The sequence below is a fragment of the Acomys russatus genome, chromosome 11 (assembly GCF_903995435.1).
Source record: "Acomys russatus chromosome 11, mAcoRus1.1, whole genome shotgun sequence".
Taxonomy (NCBI): Eukaryota; Metazoa; Chordata; class Mammalia; order Rodentia; family Muridae; genus Acomys; species Acomys russatus.
The window spans coordinates 14374573-14391878 of NC_067147.1; the positions used below are offsets into that span (position 1 = coordinate 14374573).

The 17306-nt window shown below is 45.5% G+C and overlaps 1 protein-coding gene across 1 annotated transcript in view; it reads left to right on the forward strand.

The window, feature by feature from the left end:
• The window catches only part of Mep1a (meprin A subunit alpha), a 30558-nt gene extending 22988 nt beyond the window's left edge, over positions 1-7570 (forward strand). Inside the window, exons 11-14 of the mRNA XM_051152934.1 lie at positions 1050-1520; positions 2601-2774; positions 3458-3758; positions 7135-7570. Of these exons, the coding sequence (XP_051008891.1) occupies positions 1050-1520; positions 2601-2774; positions 3458-3758; positions 7135-7291 (1103 nt within the window). The 3' untranslated portion in view covers positions 7292-7570. The remainder of the gene's footprint in view (positions 1-1049; positions 1521-2600; positions 2775-3457; positions 3759-7134) is intronic.
• Positions 7571-17306: the final 9736 nt, after the last annotated feature.

A 17306-nucleotide genomic window follows, 5' to 3' on the forward strand; every position in this document is an offset into this window, starting at 1 on the left:
GAGGAACCTGAGAACAAGAGGGATGTGCAGGCCCTTTGTTGGGGGAAAAGCTTATCACTGGCTAGAAGACACATGGGAGGAAAGAGGACACCCTCAGGGTCTCCTCCCAACTTCATTCCAGACTTTCTTTGCTTGGGTTTTGGGCATTCTGAGTCTCTCTCTCTCTCTCTCTCTCTCTCTCTCTCTCTCTCTCTCTCTCTCTCTCTCTCTCTCTCTCTTCTCTCTCTCTCTCTCTCTCTCCTGTCTCTAAGTACCTCCTGTCCTTAGACTAACTCTCTGAGAGTTACTCCTATCCCTTCTGCCCTCTGGTTTCTTACTCTCGCCGTTCAACTCAGGGCTCCCCATATTTTAGAGTGGCCCCTCATTCTCTTCCTCCAGCTCTTCGTTCAAACTTCCTACTTCCAGTTCAGCCTCAGCAAAAGAGCAAATAGGTATAGTACGCTCTTAGAACACGAATTGCTGGCTTCTGGTAACCAGGGATTCCTCAGGTCCTTTCTATACCACAATGTCCAAGTATAAAAGGAAAAGGCTAGACAAACAGATTTTGGCAACAAGTCAAAGGCTGAGCCACAGGAAATTTACACCTTATTTGATTTTTTTGTCTCATAAAATGTCAGTTTAATATGGTTCATCTGAGTGCCTGGACATTTCGGTTTTAACAACAAGGTATACCATGCCGTGGCAGCAGCGAGGTCTCTTGGGACGAAACCTACAACTTTAAAAATAGTGAAAAGCAAAACTGGCTAATATTTGAATATCAATTGTAAAATAAAGCCTGGACAGGGAGAGGGGGCAGTGGGGGGAGTAAGAGTGAGCACAATGGCATGTTTGTGAAGCCCACCGCTGCAGATACTAACATGTCACACAGTATGTCTTTTTAAAAAGTAGTTTCCCCTCACTAAACAGGAGACTGGGCAAAGTTGCTTAATGTGTTTATAACAAAACGCCTATGTTAGGAGCTGCCCCCCCGGCCCCCCTCCCACCCAAGAGTGATCTGCCAGGCTCATCAACTGTTGACATCAATTGTCACAAACCTTCTTTGTCCTCAGGAGATTCTGACCACAACTGGAAAATTGCTCACGTGACACTCAAGGAGGAAAAGAAATTTCGCTATGTGTTCCAGGGCATCAAAGGTGATCCTGGTAACTCAGGTGGTGGTATTTACCTGGATGACATCACTCTGACGGAAACCCCCTGCCCTGCAGGGGTTTGGACCATCCGGAATATCTCCCAGATCCTTGCAAACACAGCGAAAGGGAACAAGCTCCTGAGCCCCAGGTTCTACAGTCCTGAGGGCTACGGCTTGGGGGTGACCTTGTACCCCAATGGTAGAGCCACCAGTAACTCTGGTTACCTGGGGCTGGCTTTTCACCTGTGCAGTGGGGATAATGATGTGATTCTGGAGTGGCCAGTGGAAAACAGACAGGCCATAATGACCATACTGGACCAGGAACCTGATCCCAGGAACAGGATGTCCTTAAGCTTGATGTTTACTACCTCCAAGAACCAAACCTCTTCAGGTAGGTGATTTGAGCACAGGAACTCTGGGATGGCCAGCAGCGGTGTAAAAAAACCTCTTAGGTTTCCCGTGTGCATAGCAACGACATAGTGATGTGAGTGTCGAGTTATAGGGTGTGTGTGTGTGTGTGTGTGTGTGTGTGTGTGTGTGTGTGTGTGTGTGCATTTGAGTCCGGGTGCTAGCTAGCTAGTGATCTACTTCAGATACCCTGGACACAGAATTAGGATGCTGGGAACTGAACTTGGATCCTCTGCAAGAGCAGTATGCTCTTAACTGCCGAGTCCTAACTCTCCAGCCCTCCATCTCACATTCTTTTGACAGACTATTATCAGTCTGAACTAGTTGAATACACTAGACTGGCTGGGCAGAGAGCCCCAGGGGTCTGCCTGCGCCCACTGTCCCAGGGATGGGATTACAAGCATGTGCCACTACTTTTGGGTTTTTGCTGTTGTTTTAATGTGGGTCCTGGGGGTCAAATTCAGCTTCCCCATTTTCTCTTTGACTGAGCCATCTCTGCAATCCTATGCTCTTTTTTCAATGCTATCATTTGCTTCTTTTCCCTAAATTTCCCATCAGTCATCTATGAAGAGCTTGTTCTGCACCAGACTGAGCACTAGAGACTTCAGGCTCCAAGAACTTGGGTGGCTCCCACTCAACTGGGCTCAGTCTGTGGAGAAGGCAGACACTGTCTGTCAGAAGCCCAGGCTTCCTGAGACTTTCTGTAGAGTTGACATGTTAAGTCTGAGACTGACTGGCATCAGTATGTCCCTGAGATAAACATACATCAACAACGGGAGAGACATAAGCTAAAACAAGGTCAGCAAATGTCTGCCTTAAGGACGTCACTCAGTAGCAAGGCAAACAAGGAGCTTCTTGATTTTCTGGTCTCTGCCCTTCGCACCTCTCAGCTCTGATTATGACCTTCCTATAAATAGAAAAAAAAACCTACAACCTTGATGTGTGTGTGTGTGTGTGTGTGTGTGTGCGCGCGCGTTGACAAAGCCATCATGTTAATCAAAGATAAATTGGAGGGTCCAGTATGAGAGCTAATGAGACTGCATGTACCCCTGTCACTCTGCAGCTATAAATGGCTCTGTCATCTGGGACATGCCATCCAAGGTGGGAGAGTATGATAAGGAATTTGGCTATTATAGAAGCATTGACTGGGGCTGGAGCCAGGCCATCTCCCACCAGCTACTGACGAGAAAGCGTTTCCTGAAAGATGACACCCTCATCATCTTCGTGGACTTTGAAGGTACTTGGATAGACTTCCTGGGTCAATTATCCTAGGCTCTGTATGGTCTCTTGGTTTACCTTGCTTTTAAAGCAGGAAAGTGAAAAAAAAATTTTTAATATGTTTTTTTATGTTATAATGGCCACATCTTACTTGTTTGGTCAAGGATTCATATTTTTGCATGATATTTTAAATATGTTGTTTGATTGACAAATAAAAGTTACACATAGTCATGCAGAGAGTGTCATGTGATACATTGACACATCTGTCCACTGTGTGACACTGAGTGGACACTGTGTGTCCACTCGGAGCAAGTGACTCGAACTCTTCAAGCACCAATTGTTTCTTTGTAGGAAAAACTAAAATCTTTACTTGTCCCTGGGAGAGACCCAAATTTCATCTTTTTGAAGTGGTTTCTTTTGTGATAATTTATCAGATATGACAGTGTGACGACTTTAGTTTACCCTCAGTATAACTACCCTTGCTTAGAAAATGCTTCTTTTTGCAAACTCAGTAAGGAAATGCGTGACAGTTTCATTTTCCAATAAAAGAGCTGGCATGATGGGGGAAAGGCCGCTTTTCTACGTAATGTGTTATTTGTGAAAGATAGAGGAAATGCAGAGAAAGTCCAGAAGTGGGTACCCATCACAGCCAGTCAGTTATTAATCTTGGATTCTCTCGCTGCCATGGCCCCATTCATGAAGATCTCACCCACCTGAGTCAGACGGAAGTTCCCATTACAGCTAAAACTGTGATCCCCCGAGGCCTCCTTCTTCATGATCAGGAGCCTCCTGCCTTGGGAGAAGGCTCTGGAAAAGCCATTCAGGAGGAAGCCCTGTCAAGCAGCTTGGGTCAAGAACAGCCCAGCAGACATAAGCGCTCCGTGGAGAATACTGGCCCCATGGAAGACCACAACTGGCCACAGTACTTCAGGGACCCCTGTGAGCCAAACCCTTGCCAGAATGAAGGCACCTGTGTAAACGTGAAGGGGCTGGCCAGCTGCAGGTAGGCTCTGAGGCCAAAGGGCGGCGGGTGGTGAGTGAGGTAGCATATCTGAGTCACATTTGCTGTTCAAAAAGTCACAGCCCACACACGGGTGGGCCAGAGGAGGGGTGTCCGCTGGTAAAATGCTTGCTTTACCAACTTGCAGACGAGTTTGGGTTGTCCCTGGCACCCACACAAAACCCCAGAGCCTAGTGGCACATATCTGTAATGTCAGTGCTCAGCAGGTGGAGATGGGAGGGTTGGTTCATGGAGCTCATTGGCCTGACAACCTAGCTAAGTCAGTCAGCTTCAGGCTCAGAGAGAGACCCCAGCTCAAAAATAAGGTAAAGAGTGACCAAAGAACACACACACACACACACACACACACACACACACACACACACACGTATGCACACACGCATACCATATATACACATAAAAGAATATGGCAATAACTATGCTTAAATCTTCAGGGATGGAAGATGTCTTACTAATTATTTGTTAGTCGTAGCAGTAAGGGTTTTAGAATCCATCAGTTCTGTTCTATTATTTTGTTTTCAATAACTCTAATGATTATCATTATCATATTTCTGCCGGTTGGGTATCATGTGCCCTTCTCAGCATTACACAACATGATCTGAATGTACTTTTTCTGCCCCTGTGACACAGCCTTTCTTACCTTCATCTAGTACGTCAGGGAAGATGAATGTACAAAGGGTAATTTGTCCCAAAGTATCCAGATAATAAGCGCTGTGACTGGGACTTACATATATGAATGCCTGTCTGTGCAATCTTCTGTGTCTGATAGGTCTTTTTCTAATGTTCACACAACAACCTAAAGAATACATCATAAACAAATGTGTGTAGTGAGGGAAACATCACCTGCAGTTGGCAGGACAAAAGCAGATGCAAGGAGGCACACTGCATGATGCCCCACACAGGCATGTTGCCTCTGAGTTCTCTTCTCCACTTTGTTTCCTTCCCTTTGAGTTTGTTCTTGGAAATAATTTCATGCTTGTAGGCACACTGCGCAAATGCTACAGACGTCCCTGTGTCCTTAAAAATCTTCCTCTCATCCTAACATTTCACATGGCCATGTTAAAACTAGCAAAGGCAAGACTTGAACATCAGCCCAAAACGCTGGGCCAGACGGCAGACTTCATATAGATTTCACCACCTGTTCCTCAGTGTCCCCTTTCTCTTCCAGGACATCACAATGCATTCTGTTCCACGTCTCTTTAGTTTCCTTCAACTTGGAGCAATTCTTGTCCTTCATCACTTAGACAGTTTTAAAGAGTGATGATCATGACTTCCTAACAGTGTCCTTGTTACTGTTGGGTTGACTCCAGATTTTCTTTTTATGACTAGATAGAGCTTCTGTTTAGGCACCAGAGGCATAGAGTACTTTGCCCTTATTAGATTAACTGTTCTTTGGGGGGCACATCAACAAATGTTGACTCACCCTAGATAGGACATCAATGACAGATTAAAGACATAGGCCCATGCCTCTGCCTGATAGGGTCTCAGACAGCACATCCCAGTAGGTTCTCCTGCTAACCTCACTTGTCCCAGAAGGAAAATCAGGAGTTGCCATACATGCACCAAAGTGTTACCTCGCACATCCCTGAAGTGGGGCCTTGTGGGATGGATAAGCTTGCTGAAAGTTACTCGAGCTGGTGAGATCAGATCAGAGGGAAAAATTTGTGTAGTGATTTACTTCTGTAATCCTAGCACTTGAGTGGCTGATGCAGGAGGATGGCACATTGGAGTCCAACCATATCTATACAGTGAGTTCCAGGCTAGTCTGAGGTGTCACTATGAAACTCCCATCTCAATCCTGACCTAAGAACTAAAAAAGTAAAAAAAAAAAAATCTGAGGATAAGAAAAGGACCAACCCTTGACTCACAAACATCCCAGCACGCTCTGTTGAGTTCTCTGCAGCCAAAATGTTAGAAACAAAAGCAAAGATTTTCATTATAGGAGCTGTGCGGTCCTCCCCTTAAGAATATTTATGCAAAATAACATTTTTTAAAGACAAGGGTTTCTCTGTGTAGCTCTGGCTGTCCTGGAACTCACTTTGTAGACCAGGCTGGCCTTGAACTGAGAGATCTGGCTGCCTCTGACTCCCCAGTACTGGATTAAAGCTGTAAGCCACCAATGCCCAGGGCCAAATAACATTTTAAAAAGAAAAGAGCATAATGAGTGAGCTAACCCAGAAGCAGAGAGACTCAAATGGTATATACTCACTTATAACTGGACACTAGCCCAAGGGGCATGTCTCATGAAAGTCTTCACTTACCAGGAAAGTAGGATAGAGGTGAGGACATCCTATTGGGACGTTAGGTGAGAGAAATATAGGAGATAGGGAAATAGAAGGATCCAGAGGGTCCTAGAAACCTACAAGAAGAACACTATGATGGGCAGATCTGAGCCTAGGGGTTCTGCTCGATCTGTGGCACCAACCAAGGACAATATGTGCAGTCATCATCAAACCCCTACCCAGATCTAGCCAAGGGAGAGAACATTCACCACAGTTAAGTGGAGACTAGGGACTGACTTTCACATGAACTCTGGTGCCCCGTATTTAGCCATGTCTCTTTGATGGGGAGGCCCGATGGCACTCGGAGGAAGGCTAGCAGACTACCAAGAAGAGACTTGATACCCTAGCATCATATTCAGGGGGAGGAGGTCCCCCTCAGTCACAGTCATAGGGAAGGGGGATGGGGTGAAAGCGGGAGGGAGGGAGGAATGGGAGGAGGCATGGGATGGGATAGCAACTGAGAGGTAATATGAATGATTTCATTTTTCAAACAAAACAAAACAAAAACAAAAAGAAAAAAGAGAAAAAAGTCCCAAAGTTTAGTTAATATGTCCCTACTATGTGTCAGTAACATTAATTGGCACAGGACCTTCATTAATTCCTGTGAATGCTCAGAAATGTTGAGAGACCATTGGCAGTGTGGCAACTTACAGTCACACTAGGTTGATGTGGTCTGTGAGTTCCAGCATCTCGATGAGTGTACGATAGAGGTTCTCTCCTGGCAGCTTCCGTTGCAGTGTATCTGAGCCAGGAACTGGTCCAAGCCTTCCTCCTAAATGCCAGCTGGCCAAGGCCCCTCTCTTGAGGCTAAGCTTCAGGTGTGACACACCAACCATGTGACTCCAAGTGTTGAGTTATGTATCCTTCCTCAGCTTAAATAATGGACAATGAAAATGGCTGGATTCTAGCCCCTACCTCAAAAAGCCATGGTGTGGCTAAAGGCACTGATAGGTATACAGTCGACGGTGAGCTGGGAATGGTCTGCAATTTGCTATTGTTGCTATTATTGGTGGGTCGTGTGGCTGGATAGCACCTGAGGTCCAGGCAGCTTCTACTCTCTATGTCCTCTTCCACAGGTGCGTCTCCGGGCGTGCATTTTTTTACACGGGGGAGCGCTGTCAGGCCATGCAAGTCCATGGCAGTGTGCTGGGCCTGATCATTGGCTGTGTCACTGGTTTGATCTTCTTGACCCTCATCACTTTCTCCAGCACTTACCAAAAGCTGAGGCAGTGAGCAGCTACCTGCTGACTCCCACCAGACCTCAGAAGGGCCCCCTCCACCCGGACTTTCCTTCCTGCCATCAGCGTATGTTGGGATAGTTTTTATCAACCATCTTTGAGAGGACCTCCAAAACCAAGGCCGTACACAAACTTCATGTGGGGCTCTGACCACTCCCACCCCTGCACAGTTCTGTTATCTTCCTGTGAATTCCTGGTCAACCCATTATGTCCTCAGACAGCAGACATTGCATTTAATTATAGATGCTCTGCTCCCTTGACCGTCTCCTCTTAAATCATAAACATTAGTTGGGTGGGGGCGCATGATCGTCAGCCACCACATTGGCCCCAATGTTAGAAGTGTGCCTGACTGGTGTATTGCGAGTACTTAAGAGGTATTAACTGGATGAACAAATAAGTAAGTGAATAGCTGTGGTATAATAAGTCTTGTGCTTCTACTTCCTATCATAAAGCATATGATTAAATCTATATGGAGATGTATTAGAACAAACTACCCAGTTTTCACCAGACACAGGAGCCTTACTGTTCACTTAGTATCTTGTGAGATGATTTCAAAGATTCCTCAGTTCATCTGGGTTTCTATGGTGTGTGCTTTTTTCTTACTCTGGCTTTAAAGAAAAGGCTTAATAAAACCATTAAAGACGAAGCATGTGTACTCTGTGTTTCCTCTGTGTGGGGTGTGTGTGTGTGTGTGTGTGTGTGTGTGTGTGTGTGTGTGTGTGTGTGTGTGTGTGTGTGTAGATGCCCAAAACCTTTTTTTCAGACTCCAAAATTTAGAAGTTTATTTTGGGGATGGAGATGTATCCAAGCCTATAGAATTTTTGCCTAGCAAGCACAAAACCCAGGGTTGCTTCGTAGCCTGCACAACGTGGTAGCCCTTGTCTGTAATCCACCATTCTGGGTGGAGGCAAAAGAATCCGGAGCTCAATGCCATCCTCAGGTACAAGTTTTAATCAGGGCTACATGAGATGCTAGGTGATAATGACAATGCTGATGACGATGACGATGACGACGATGATGATGTTTATTTTCTATGCCTTTTGTGCCTAAATGTGTTATATATTGTAGTATGACCAAAGATTTCGGAACTTTAAAGAAGTGTTTTCAGATATTTTGACTTTCTGTAGCCCCAAGCTGATAAAAACGCAGCTGGGACAGGAAAGTTCCAAGATGGATCTACTAAAAAGGAAAGCTTTCGATCCTTCTGCCCCCTGCCTCCCCGCCTTCTTATTGGCCAGCAAAGAGTTGGATCTTGATGTTAAGTGACAGAACAGATTCCCAGGAATCTGAGTGGTCCAGGACTTATGTGACTGGACTTCTTAGGCACAGACTTTATTGTATCTCCACAGAGTTAGCACACACTGGAAACAAATGTGAGGGTAAAAGAAGTGTCCCTTCCACGCAAAGATCAGCTTGTAGGGAGCCATAGAGAGGAGTCAGGGGACAGGCACTGTCTAACTAGAGACTTAGAAGCATGCCAGGGGGCATGCCTGGCAGGATCAGTTGACATCCAGGGAGTAGCCCACCCCAGGGTTTCTACTTTCACACCTCTGCAGTGGCCTGGCTATTTGCATTTCTAACAGATTTCCAGCTGCTGTTGCTGCTGTTGCTGCTGCTGCTGGCCTCCTTTGCATACCTTAAGAGATACTGTGATTCTAGTGACTAGGATGCCATTAGCAAGTCAGGTATCTGGATGCAGACTTGGACCAAACAACCTTGCATTTTTAAAAAATATATTTTATTAATTTATTCATATTACATCTCAATTGTTATCCCAGCCCTTGTATCCTCCCATTCCTCCCTCCCTCCCATTTTCCCCTTACTCTCCTCCCCTATGACTGTGACTGAGGAGGACCTCCTCCCCCTATATATGCTCATAGGGTATCAAGTCTCTTCTTGGTAGCCTGCTATCCTTCCTATGAGTGCCACCAGGCCTCCCCATCCAGGGGACGTGGTCAAATATGGGGCACCAAAGTTCATGTGAAAGTCTGTCCCCACTCTCCACTCAACTGTGAAGAATGTCCTATCCATTGGATAGATCTGGGTAGGGGTTCAAAGTTTACTGCCCGTATTGTCCTTGGCTGGTGCCATAGTTTGAACGGGAACCCTGGGCCCAGATCCGCCTGTCATAATGTTCTTCTTGTAGATTTCTAGGACCCTCTGGATCCTTCTATTTCCCCATTCTCCCATGCTTCTCTCACCTAGAGTCCAAATAAGATTTCCTCCCCTCTGTCCCACTTTCCTGGTAAGTGAAGACTTTCATGGGACATGTCCTTTGGGCTAGTGTCCAGATATAAATGAATATATACCATGTGAGTCTTTCTGCTTCTGGGTTAACTCACTCATTATGATCATTTCTAGTTCCATCCATTTGTCCACAAATTTCAGTAATTCTTTGTTTTTAATAGCTGAGTTTGTAAGAAATCAGTTAAGCTGTTCTTGCTCTTAACTCATCACTGACTCCATCCTGCTCCTGATCTTACCATCTCAAGGTTTGTATCGCAATCAGAAAAATCCATTCGTAGTTCAGAACCAGTGGTCTGGCTTGAGCAGCAATGGAATCCTCTACCTAGTGAGAGAGACCAGGGGCCAAATAGGGTCTTGTTTAAATTGGTTTCTGTGTTCCAGCAATTCAGCCTTACCAATGCAAAGAGCATGCCCCCCCCTTCACACCAGTAACAACCACCCAGTTGCTGCTTGTTTAACATTACTTTCCCCCTGCTTCCTCCTCCTTTTCTTTCCTTTGTTTTTCAAACAAGAGCTTACTATGTAGCCCAGGCTAAGCCTCAAACTCATGGCGCTCCTCCTGTCTCAGCTTCTCAAGTGCTTGGATCACAGGTGTGCACCACCATGCTTGCCTTCATATTTCTTAGACTATTGTTGTTTTGAGATTTAAGCAGATTTCTTGTGCTTTAAGCTACGGTGATTATGTTTTAAAACTGACTGAAAATTTCATACATGTATACAGTGTGTTTTGATCAAACCCACCCTCAACCCCTTCCCCTCAGCTCCCTGCCCTTTATGGAATCCACTTTGCCCTCTTCTGGGGCCTAACTCTTTTGTGTGTGAGCCCCTCCTTTCAGCTGCATTACACTTTCTACTTTCTGACGTGACAGACTCTCACGAACACCAAGTGCAGCGCCCTCACAGCAGTAAACTGCGGGCAGTTGAGGGAGAACAGGTGCAGCAATCAGGTCACCAGGCACTTAAGGACAGACTCTATTGCTCCCAGTGAGTCTCAGAAACACATAAGAAGACCGACATTTGCAAAGATGCTTTGAAACATATGCTAACCTATATAAATACATAATATAGTTTCTATTTACATATAACATACTACATATCATAATATAGTTTATATTTATAATATATAATATGTAAATATAAGACAATCTTTATCTGGCACTATGTAGACTCTGTTTTGCTTATTTTTCTTTACTCTGGATATTGCTTTTTATCTAACTGGTCATCTAGTCATATTTGTACATACTCATGAATATAGCTAAAACAGCTGTTCTTTTTATCTTCAATATATTCTGAACATGTTTCTCCAACATCTCCAGGCAAAATAAATTTTCAAAAAACACATCATGTGCCTGGCCAAACCCAAGACCCACCCCATGGAAAAGAGGCAACCCCTGACACTATTAAGGAGACTCTGCTGTGCCTGCAGACAGAAGCCTAGCAGAGTTGTCCCCTGAGAGGCTCTACCCAGCAGCACCATGAAACAGATGCTGAGATTCACAGGCAAACATTGGGTGAAATATAGGAAGTCTTGTGGAAAAGTTGGGGGAAGGAGAAGGACCTGGAGGTGACAGGAGCTTCACAAGAAGACCAACAGAGCCAATAAACCAAGACCCAGGGGGGCCTGCTGAGACTGAGGGACCAGTCAAGGACCTTGCATGGACTGGACATAGGCCCCCTACACAGACATAACCGATGGATAGCACAGACTTCATGTGCGTCTGTTATTGAGGAGAGTGGGGCGGGGGGACCTCTCTCTGGCATGGACTATGTTGACAGCTTTTCGATTACTTCCCCTCGTTGGGATTTCCTCACCAGGCCACAGGGAAAGAGGCTGTGCTCAGTCCTGATGCAACATGATAGCCGGGGAGGGAGGGAGTGTGCGGGCTTCCCCTTTCTGAGGAATGGGGGAGGGGGGTGGGGGGAGGGAAGGACTGGGAGGGAAGGAGGCATGGGGCTACCTCCAGGGTATAAAACAAAACAAACAAATAAATAACACCAAAAATACATCACTGGGCTTCGGAGATGGATTAGGTGTTAAGAGCGATCGCTGCAATAGCAGAAGATTGGAGTTAGGTTCTTAGCATCCATGAAGCTCACAACTGTTTGTAACTGTTCTCTTCTGGCCTCCGAGGTCACCTGCACGCACTTGCATATCCCCCCAAACAGACACAAATATAAGGTTTTTCCTTGTTTGTTTTAGGATGTATCATGGTTGGTCCTGTGGTGAGTACTATTTGCCAGACTGTTGAAAACACTAGTGGCTGTGGTTGAGAGAGAGTGAATATGACACTCGTGACAGACCTCTAATGAATCCTGGTGTGAAAGAAGATGACAGGAAAGATTTGACAGTGGAAGATAGAGCAGTGGGGCATGTGCCTGTGTCCATGTGCGCATGAGTACTGGTGTGAGAGATGTGACAGGGCAGGGTGTGCGCTTGCATGTGTGCATGTGTTTGTAACAGATGAAACTCAAAGTGAGCTTCAAGTCTAGAGACAGGTGCTCCCCAGCCTTTCTCAGTGTTCCCTGGGGTCAGTCCTGGATCCCAGAGTGAACTGAGACACAGACCCATTTGGGTCACAGCTCCCCTCGGGGCCTAGACAAACTTAAGACAACTGGACCCATGTGTGACCCACCAGCCCTGTGGAAAGTAGCAAGGGAATTAAGGAAAAGCGAGTCTAGCCAGGTGTGGCTAGACTCAGGGGACGAAGTCATGAAGGGTCAGGGCTTCAAAGAATTCAGCCACGTGCTGAGTTCAGGGCCAGCATAAGCTATCTGTAACTCTGTCTCCAAAACCAAAAGGCAAACAAACAATAGAGTTTAAGGACGTTGGGAGGAGGCAGTGAAGAGAGACCTGGAAGCAGAGGCGGGTTTTCAGCCATAGGCAAGATGGTTACCAGCAGGTTTCTCAGGAATAAAAACCCTGAACCCTCACTGTCCAAATGGCCACCCAGAGCAGCTTTTATACTCCCACCTCACCCTTATCCCTCACAGGAAGTGGGCCTGGTGTCCACGCTTGCCCAGAAGAACAGAAGTATTAATGTTCCTGTTGACCATGGCCCTTCTTTAGAGCCTCAGCTTGTACATCCTTAGTTACGTCCTTTATCCTAAGGACCAACAAAGGCTGATGGCTAGAGGGGAAGCTACCCTAGTGGGGCTGGAATGAGGGGAAAAATCTGGGGGAAAAATCAAAGAGAGAGGAAGGTTCTAAATTCCTGAGCGCGGCATGGAGCCAACATGTGGTATACTGGGTGGGTTAAGAACTTTCTTGTGTGTGAAATAAAACTTAGATAATTCTTCTACCAGACACCGTGAGTGACAGCTGTAGGCCCAGTACAAAACCAAGGCTAAGCCTTGAGCTGCATCTGAACCACAGAGCTACTTTTTTTTCCTCCCAGGTTTGTCTTGGAATGAAATAAACAGACAGAGGGAGGCAGGGTCACCAAAGGATACCTGGGAGCTCCGAGATCAGTGCCCTAGCCCCTGTCCTACTGTGTCTGAACCTATAATCCCAGTGATGCCCATTTTTGTTTAAACTAGATTCAATTGTGGCTCTGTTGTTGCTTGTCAGAGAGAGCCTTGCTTCGCATAACTGATGTGGTGTAATTGGGTCTTCAGTAAGGACAGAAAAGAATGGAATCGGTGTGAGGATTAAATGAGTTGAGTGATATGAAATTCTCTAAGACTGACCGAGTTCAAGTGGGAACGTTTACCAGATTCTCAACATGTTTTATGAATGTGTTTTCCATTCAGGCTTGATTGAACGGGCTAGTTTGAAACTCAAATGTTGTCATGTACTTGCAATAGAGAGGGGTTCACTAGCCTCCACAGCTAGCTTGGTTGTCTCTGGGAAAAGGCAGGTCAGTTCTCTTTTGCCATATGACTCTGTAGGTCAACCATACTTCTGTGGATGGCCACATGCCCAGAAGTATATTGACATGCAAACTGGAGTCAGTGTGCTAGGAAAACAAGCAAGCAAGCAAACCATCAAACAAAAACAAAGAAGACATGAAGTTGGGGGGCTGTAGCTGGGCAGGAGTGGATCTGGAAGGCGTCACGGGGAGAAGTTGGTGATACGACCAAACCCTCCTCAAATATGTTGAAAATGCATTGTGTGAACATCCCAATAAAAAGAAGTTAGGTCTGTTTGAGAACCTTCTATTTCTTTCTTGTGTGTGACGTATGCGTGTTTCCATGCTCATGTGTGTTATGTGCGTGTGGAAGCTAAAGGTCCATGTTGGGTACCTTCTTCAATCTATCGCCACCTCTCAAGTTCCTCACGCTTGCATGGGAAGCCCTTTACTGATTGAGTCATCTTCGTGGGCCCTGGGATTCTTTTCAAAGACTCCTAACCACAAATTAAACATGAAAGTGTAGAGACTGTATGTTTCTTAATTATTTATTTTATTATTAATGGAGATTCTACTTAAGCCTCAGAATATCCACAGGGAATGACTCAAAATGACAATGGCTGACTTAGTCTACCATGCCTGGGTCCAGGTTCTAATCTGTTGGCTCTATATGAATCTCTCAGCAATTAATGGGGATTGAACCATTGTCATCATCACCATCCTTTTACCACCATTATTTCCCCAAGCCGTCAGCTTCAGGGGTCTGTGCGAGGTAGGAAAGCACACAGACTGACTTCCATGCAGCCCACTAACAGGCTTTTGATCAGGGATCCTCGTCAGTCACAACATCGTCACCCATCCGCCCATGCCAGTGAAGCAAGAATCAACGGTCCAGACACAGCTTTACTCTCCACGTTACAAGGAAGAGTGTGAAGTCACCACCTATGTTAGGGCGGTGTCTCAGCCTTCCACATTTTGTGTTTAAATGCTGCCTCAAAAAACTCACACTTCATTTCTGGGAAATTGTATTTTCTTCCTCCGTGGCAGTCAAGAGCCTGAGACTCCTTGATACATCCATGCCGAGATAAAAATAGCATTTTCAGCTCGAAGCCATACAGGAAGCTCACTTGAATGACAGCTAGGAATTAAAAATGTCAAGGGGTGTCCGGGATGTTGTGTTTGGAGAGGTCCACCGTGAACGAAGTGCAATTCCCTGTCATTCTTTCAGACTGACAAAGGAAGCTGCATTTGCCCAAACCACTAGTCACCTGCCCCTGGGTGAAATAATAAAGTGAGATTAATCTTGAGTTAGATTTAATTTGGAGCTGGAAAGATGGCTTAGCAGTTAAGAACACTGGCTGCTCTTCCAGAGGACCCGGGTTTGATTGCCAACAGTCACATGTAACGTGTTAACAACCACACATACCTCCAGTTCCTTTTCTGGTCTCTGTGGATGCCACGCATACATGTGGTATACAGACATATATGCAGGCAAAAAACCATATATATTAAAAATAAGTCTTAACTCCTCTAACATTTCCTATCCTCTACAGTTCTCTCTCTCTCTCTCTCTCTCTCTCTCTCTCTCTCTCTCTCTCTCTCTCTCTCTCTCTCTTTCCTCTCTCTCTCTCTCTCTCTCTCTCTCTCTCTCTCTCTCTCTCTCTCTCTCTCTCTCTCTCTCTCTCTCCGTGTCTCTCATTTTGTGGACTAACAGCCCACCCTACTATGCAAGCCTGCTGTCAACAAAGCAATGGCGATAGCTTGGAAGGTTCTCATGTTTCCTGCCAGACACTGCATTTAACACTCGGCTCTGGAGATCCCTGGCTGCGTGCACTTTTGGCAAGTTGTTAACTTCTTGGTATTTACTTTTTTCAATCTGCAAAATGAAGAGAAAAGGAATATTTACTATGTTTTTGTTTGCTTTCTATTGCTGCTGTAAAGACACAACCAAAAACAACCTGGGGATAAAAGGGTGCAGGAACTGAAGTAGACACCTTGGGGAGATGCTGCTTACTGGATCCCATTCCAGGCCCATGTTCTTTCCTTATATCCTCCAGGACCACTTGCTACTCAAGTAGATGCCCCATAGACCTGCCAATAGGCCAATCCAGAGGACACATTTTTTTTTAAGTTGAGGTTCTTTTCTTCCAGGTAACCCTAGCTTGTAGCAAGTTGACAAAAAGTAACCAGCACAACTGACCTCTTATAAAAATTGACACTAAAATCAAACCATTACCTTTCCTTTGTCAATCCACAAAAGCTCATATTAATATCACAATATAAAATGTGATGTAACTCTTAAACATCCTCTAGTCATTAAAATTTGTTCAACCTTTTAAAAGTTCAAGTTCTCTTTAAAGATTTAATGCCTCAGCCAGGAGTGGTGGCACAAGCCTTTAATCCCAGCACTTGGGAGGCAGAGACAGGCAGATCCCAGAGTTTGAGGCCAGCCTGGTCTATAGAGCCAGTTCCAGGACATCCAGGGCCACATACATAGAGAAACCATTTCTTGAAAAACAAACACAAACAAAATTCTGATTCCAAGAGGGAAGAACCAGGGCACAATTACAGTAAAATCTAAGCAAACACCAATATCCAGCAGTATAAATCAAATTCTTTAGTTCAATATACAACATCTGGGACTCACAATCTTCTGGGTTCCAATGGATTCAGGCAGTTCCATTTCTCCATCTCTACCCTCTGAAGCACACACATTTTGTCTCCTAGTCTCAGGTTTGGTCCAGCCAACAGCTGCTACTGTCCTTGGTGATCATCGTTACAGCCTCAGCATCTCCATTATGCTGAAGTCTTCCCTGCAACTGAGGCTGCCCCTTTCCCAATGGTCTCTTTTCCTCTTTCAAGGACAGCCACCCTGTCACATGGTGCCGAGCCTCAGCCTGTCACCCTGTTCTCTTCAGTCCTTGGGTTTCCATTGCAAATACATCTACCTCATCACCTTGGCCTCTCATGAACTCTCTGTAGGGACTCTAACCCTGCCACATGGTGCCAAGTTCCAGATGCATCACATGAGCTCTTCAATCTTAAAGTTTTTATTGAACCAGTACAACCCGGGAGACTCTTACATATTATCAAGTTTATTGCTAAGATGAGATCACCTGAACCACTCTGGGCCACAGGTCTGTGTGTTGACCCCAAGGAAATACTCTGAGAAGATTTTTTTTACCACAATGATATTGTGCCCCAGCCGATGAACATTAATTGTCCCAACAAAGCAAGCATTTCATTTCACTGATCCTGGTCTTTTGCTGACCAGAAACCACAGGTTTGTAATTCAAATATACCACACATATGGTCCTGGTCTTAGCATTTCTGTTGCTGTGATAGAACACCACGACCGTAAGCAACTTGGGGAGGAGAGGGTTGTGTTAACTTCATTCATAACTCTCAGGTCACACTCTATTGCTGAGCTAAGATGGGGAAGGAACCTGGAGGCAGGAGCTGATGGAGAGGCTACGGAGGAGTGCTGCCTACTGGCTTGCTCCTCACTTGTTTGGCCTGCTTTCTTATTGTATCCAGGACCACTGGCCCACCAGTGGCACCACTCTTGATGGACTGTGCCCCACCTCATATCAATTAGTAATAAAGAAAATGACCTCCAGGCTTGCCATTTTCTCAGTTCAGAGTCCCTCTTCCAAGATGATTCTAGCTTGCTTCAGGTTGACATAAATCAAGCAGCACAGGCAGGCCCTGATAAAGTCTTTGCTTCCTTTTGAAATGTCACAAGCCAGGCCTCCACCACCTGCCTTGCTCTCAGCAATGCCTTCCGAGTTCCCCACAGAATAACCCGTTAATCTTTGGGTACCCAATGGCATTGCATCTTAAAATCCCAAACACTCCCACAACTCCCTGAACAACACAGTCAGGCTTGTTGGGACAATAACTCAGTTTTGGGCC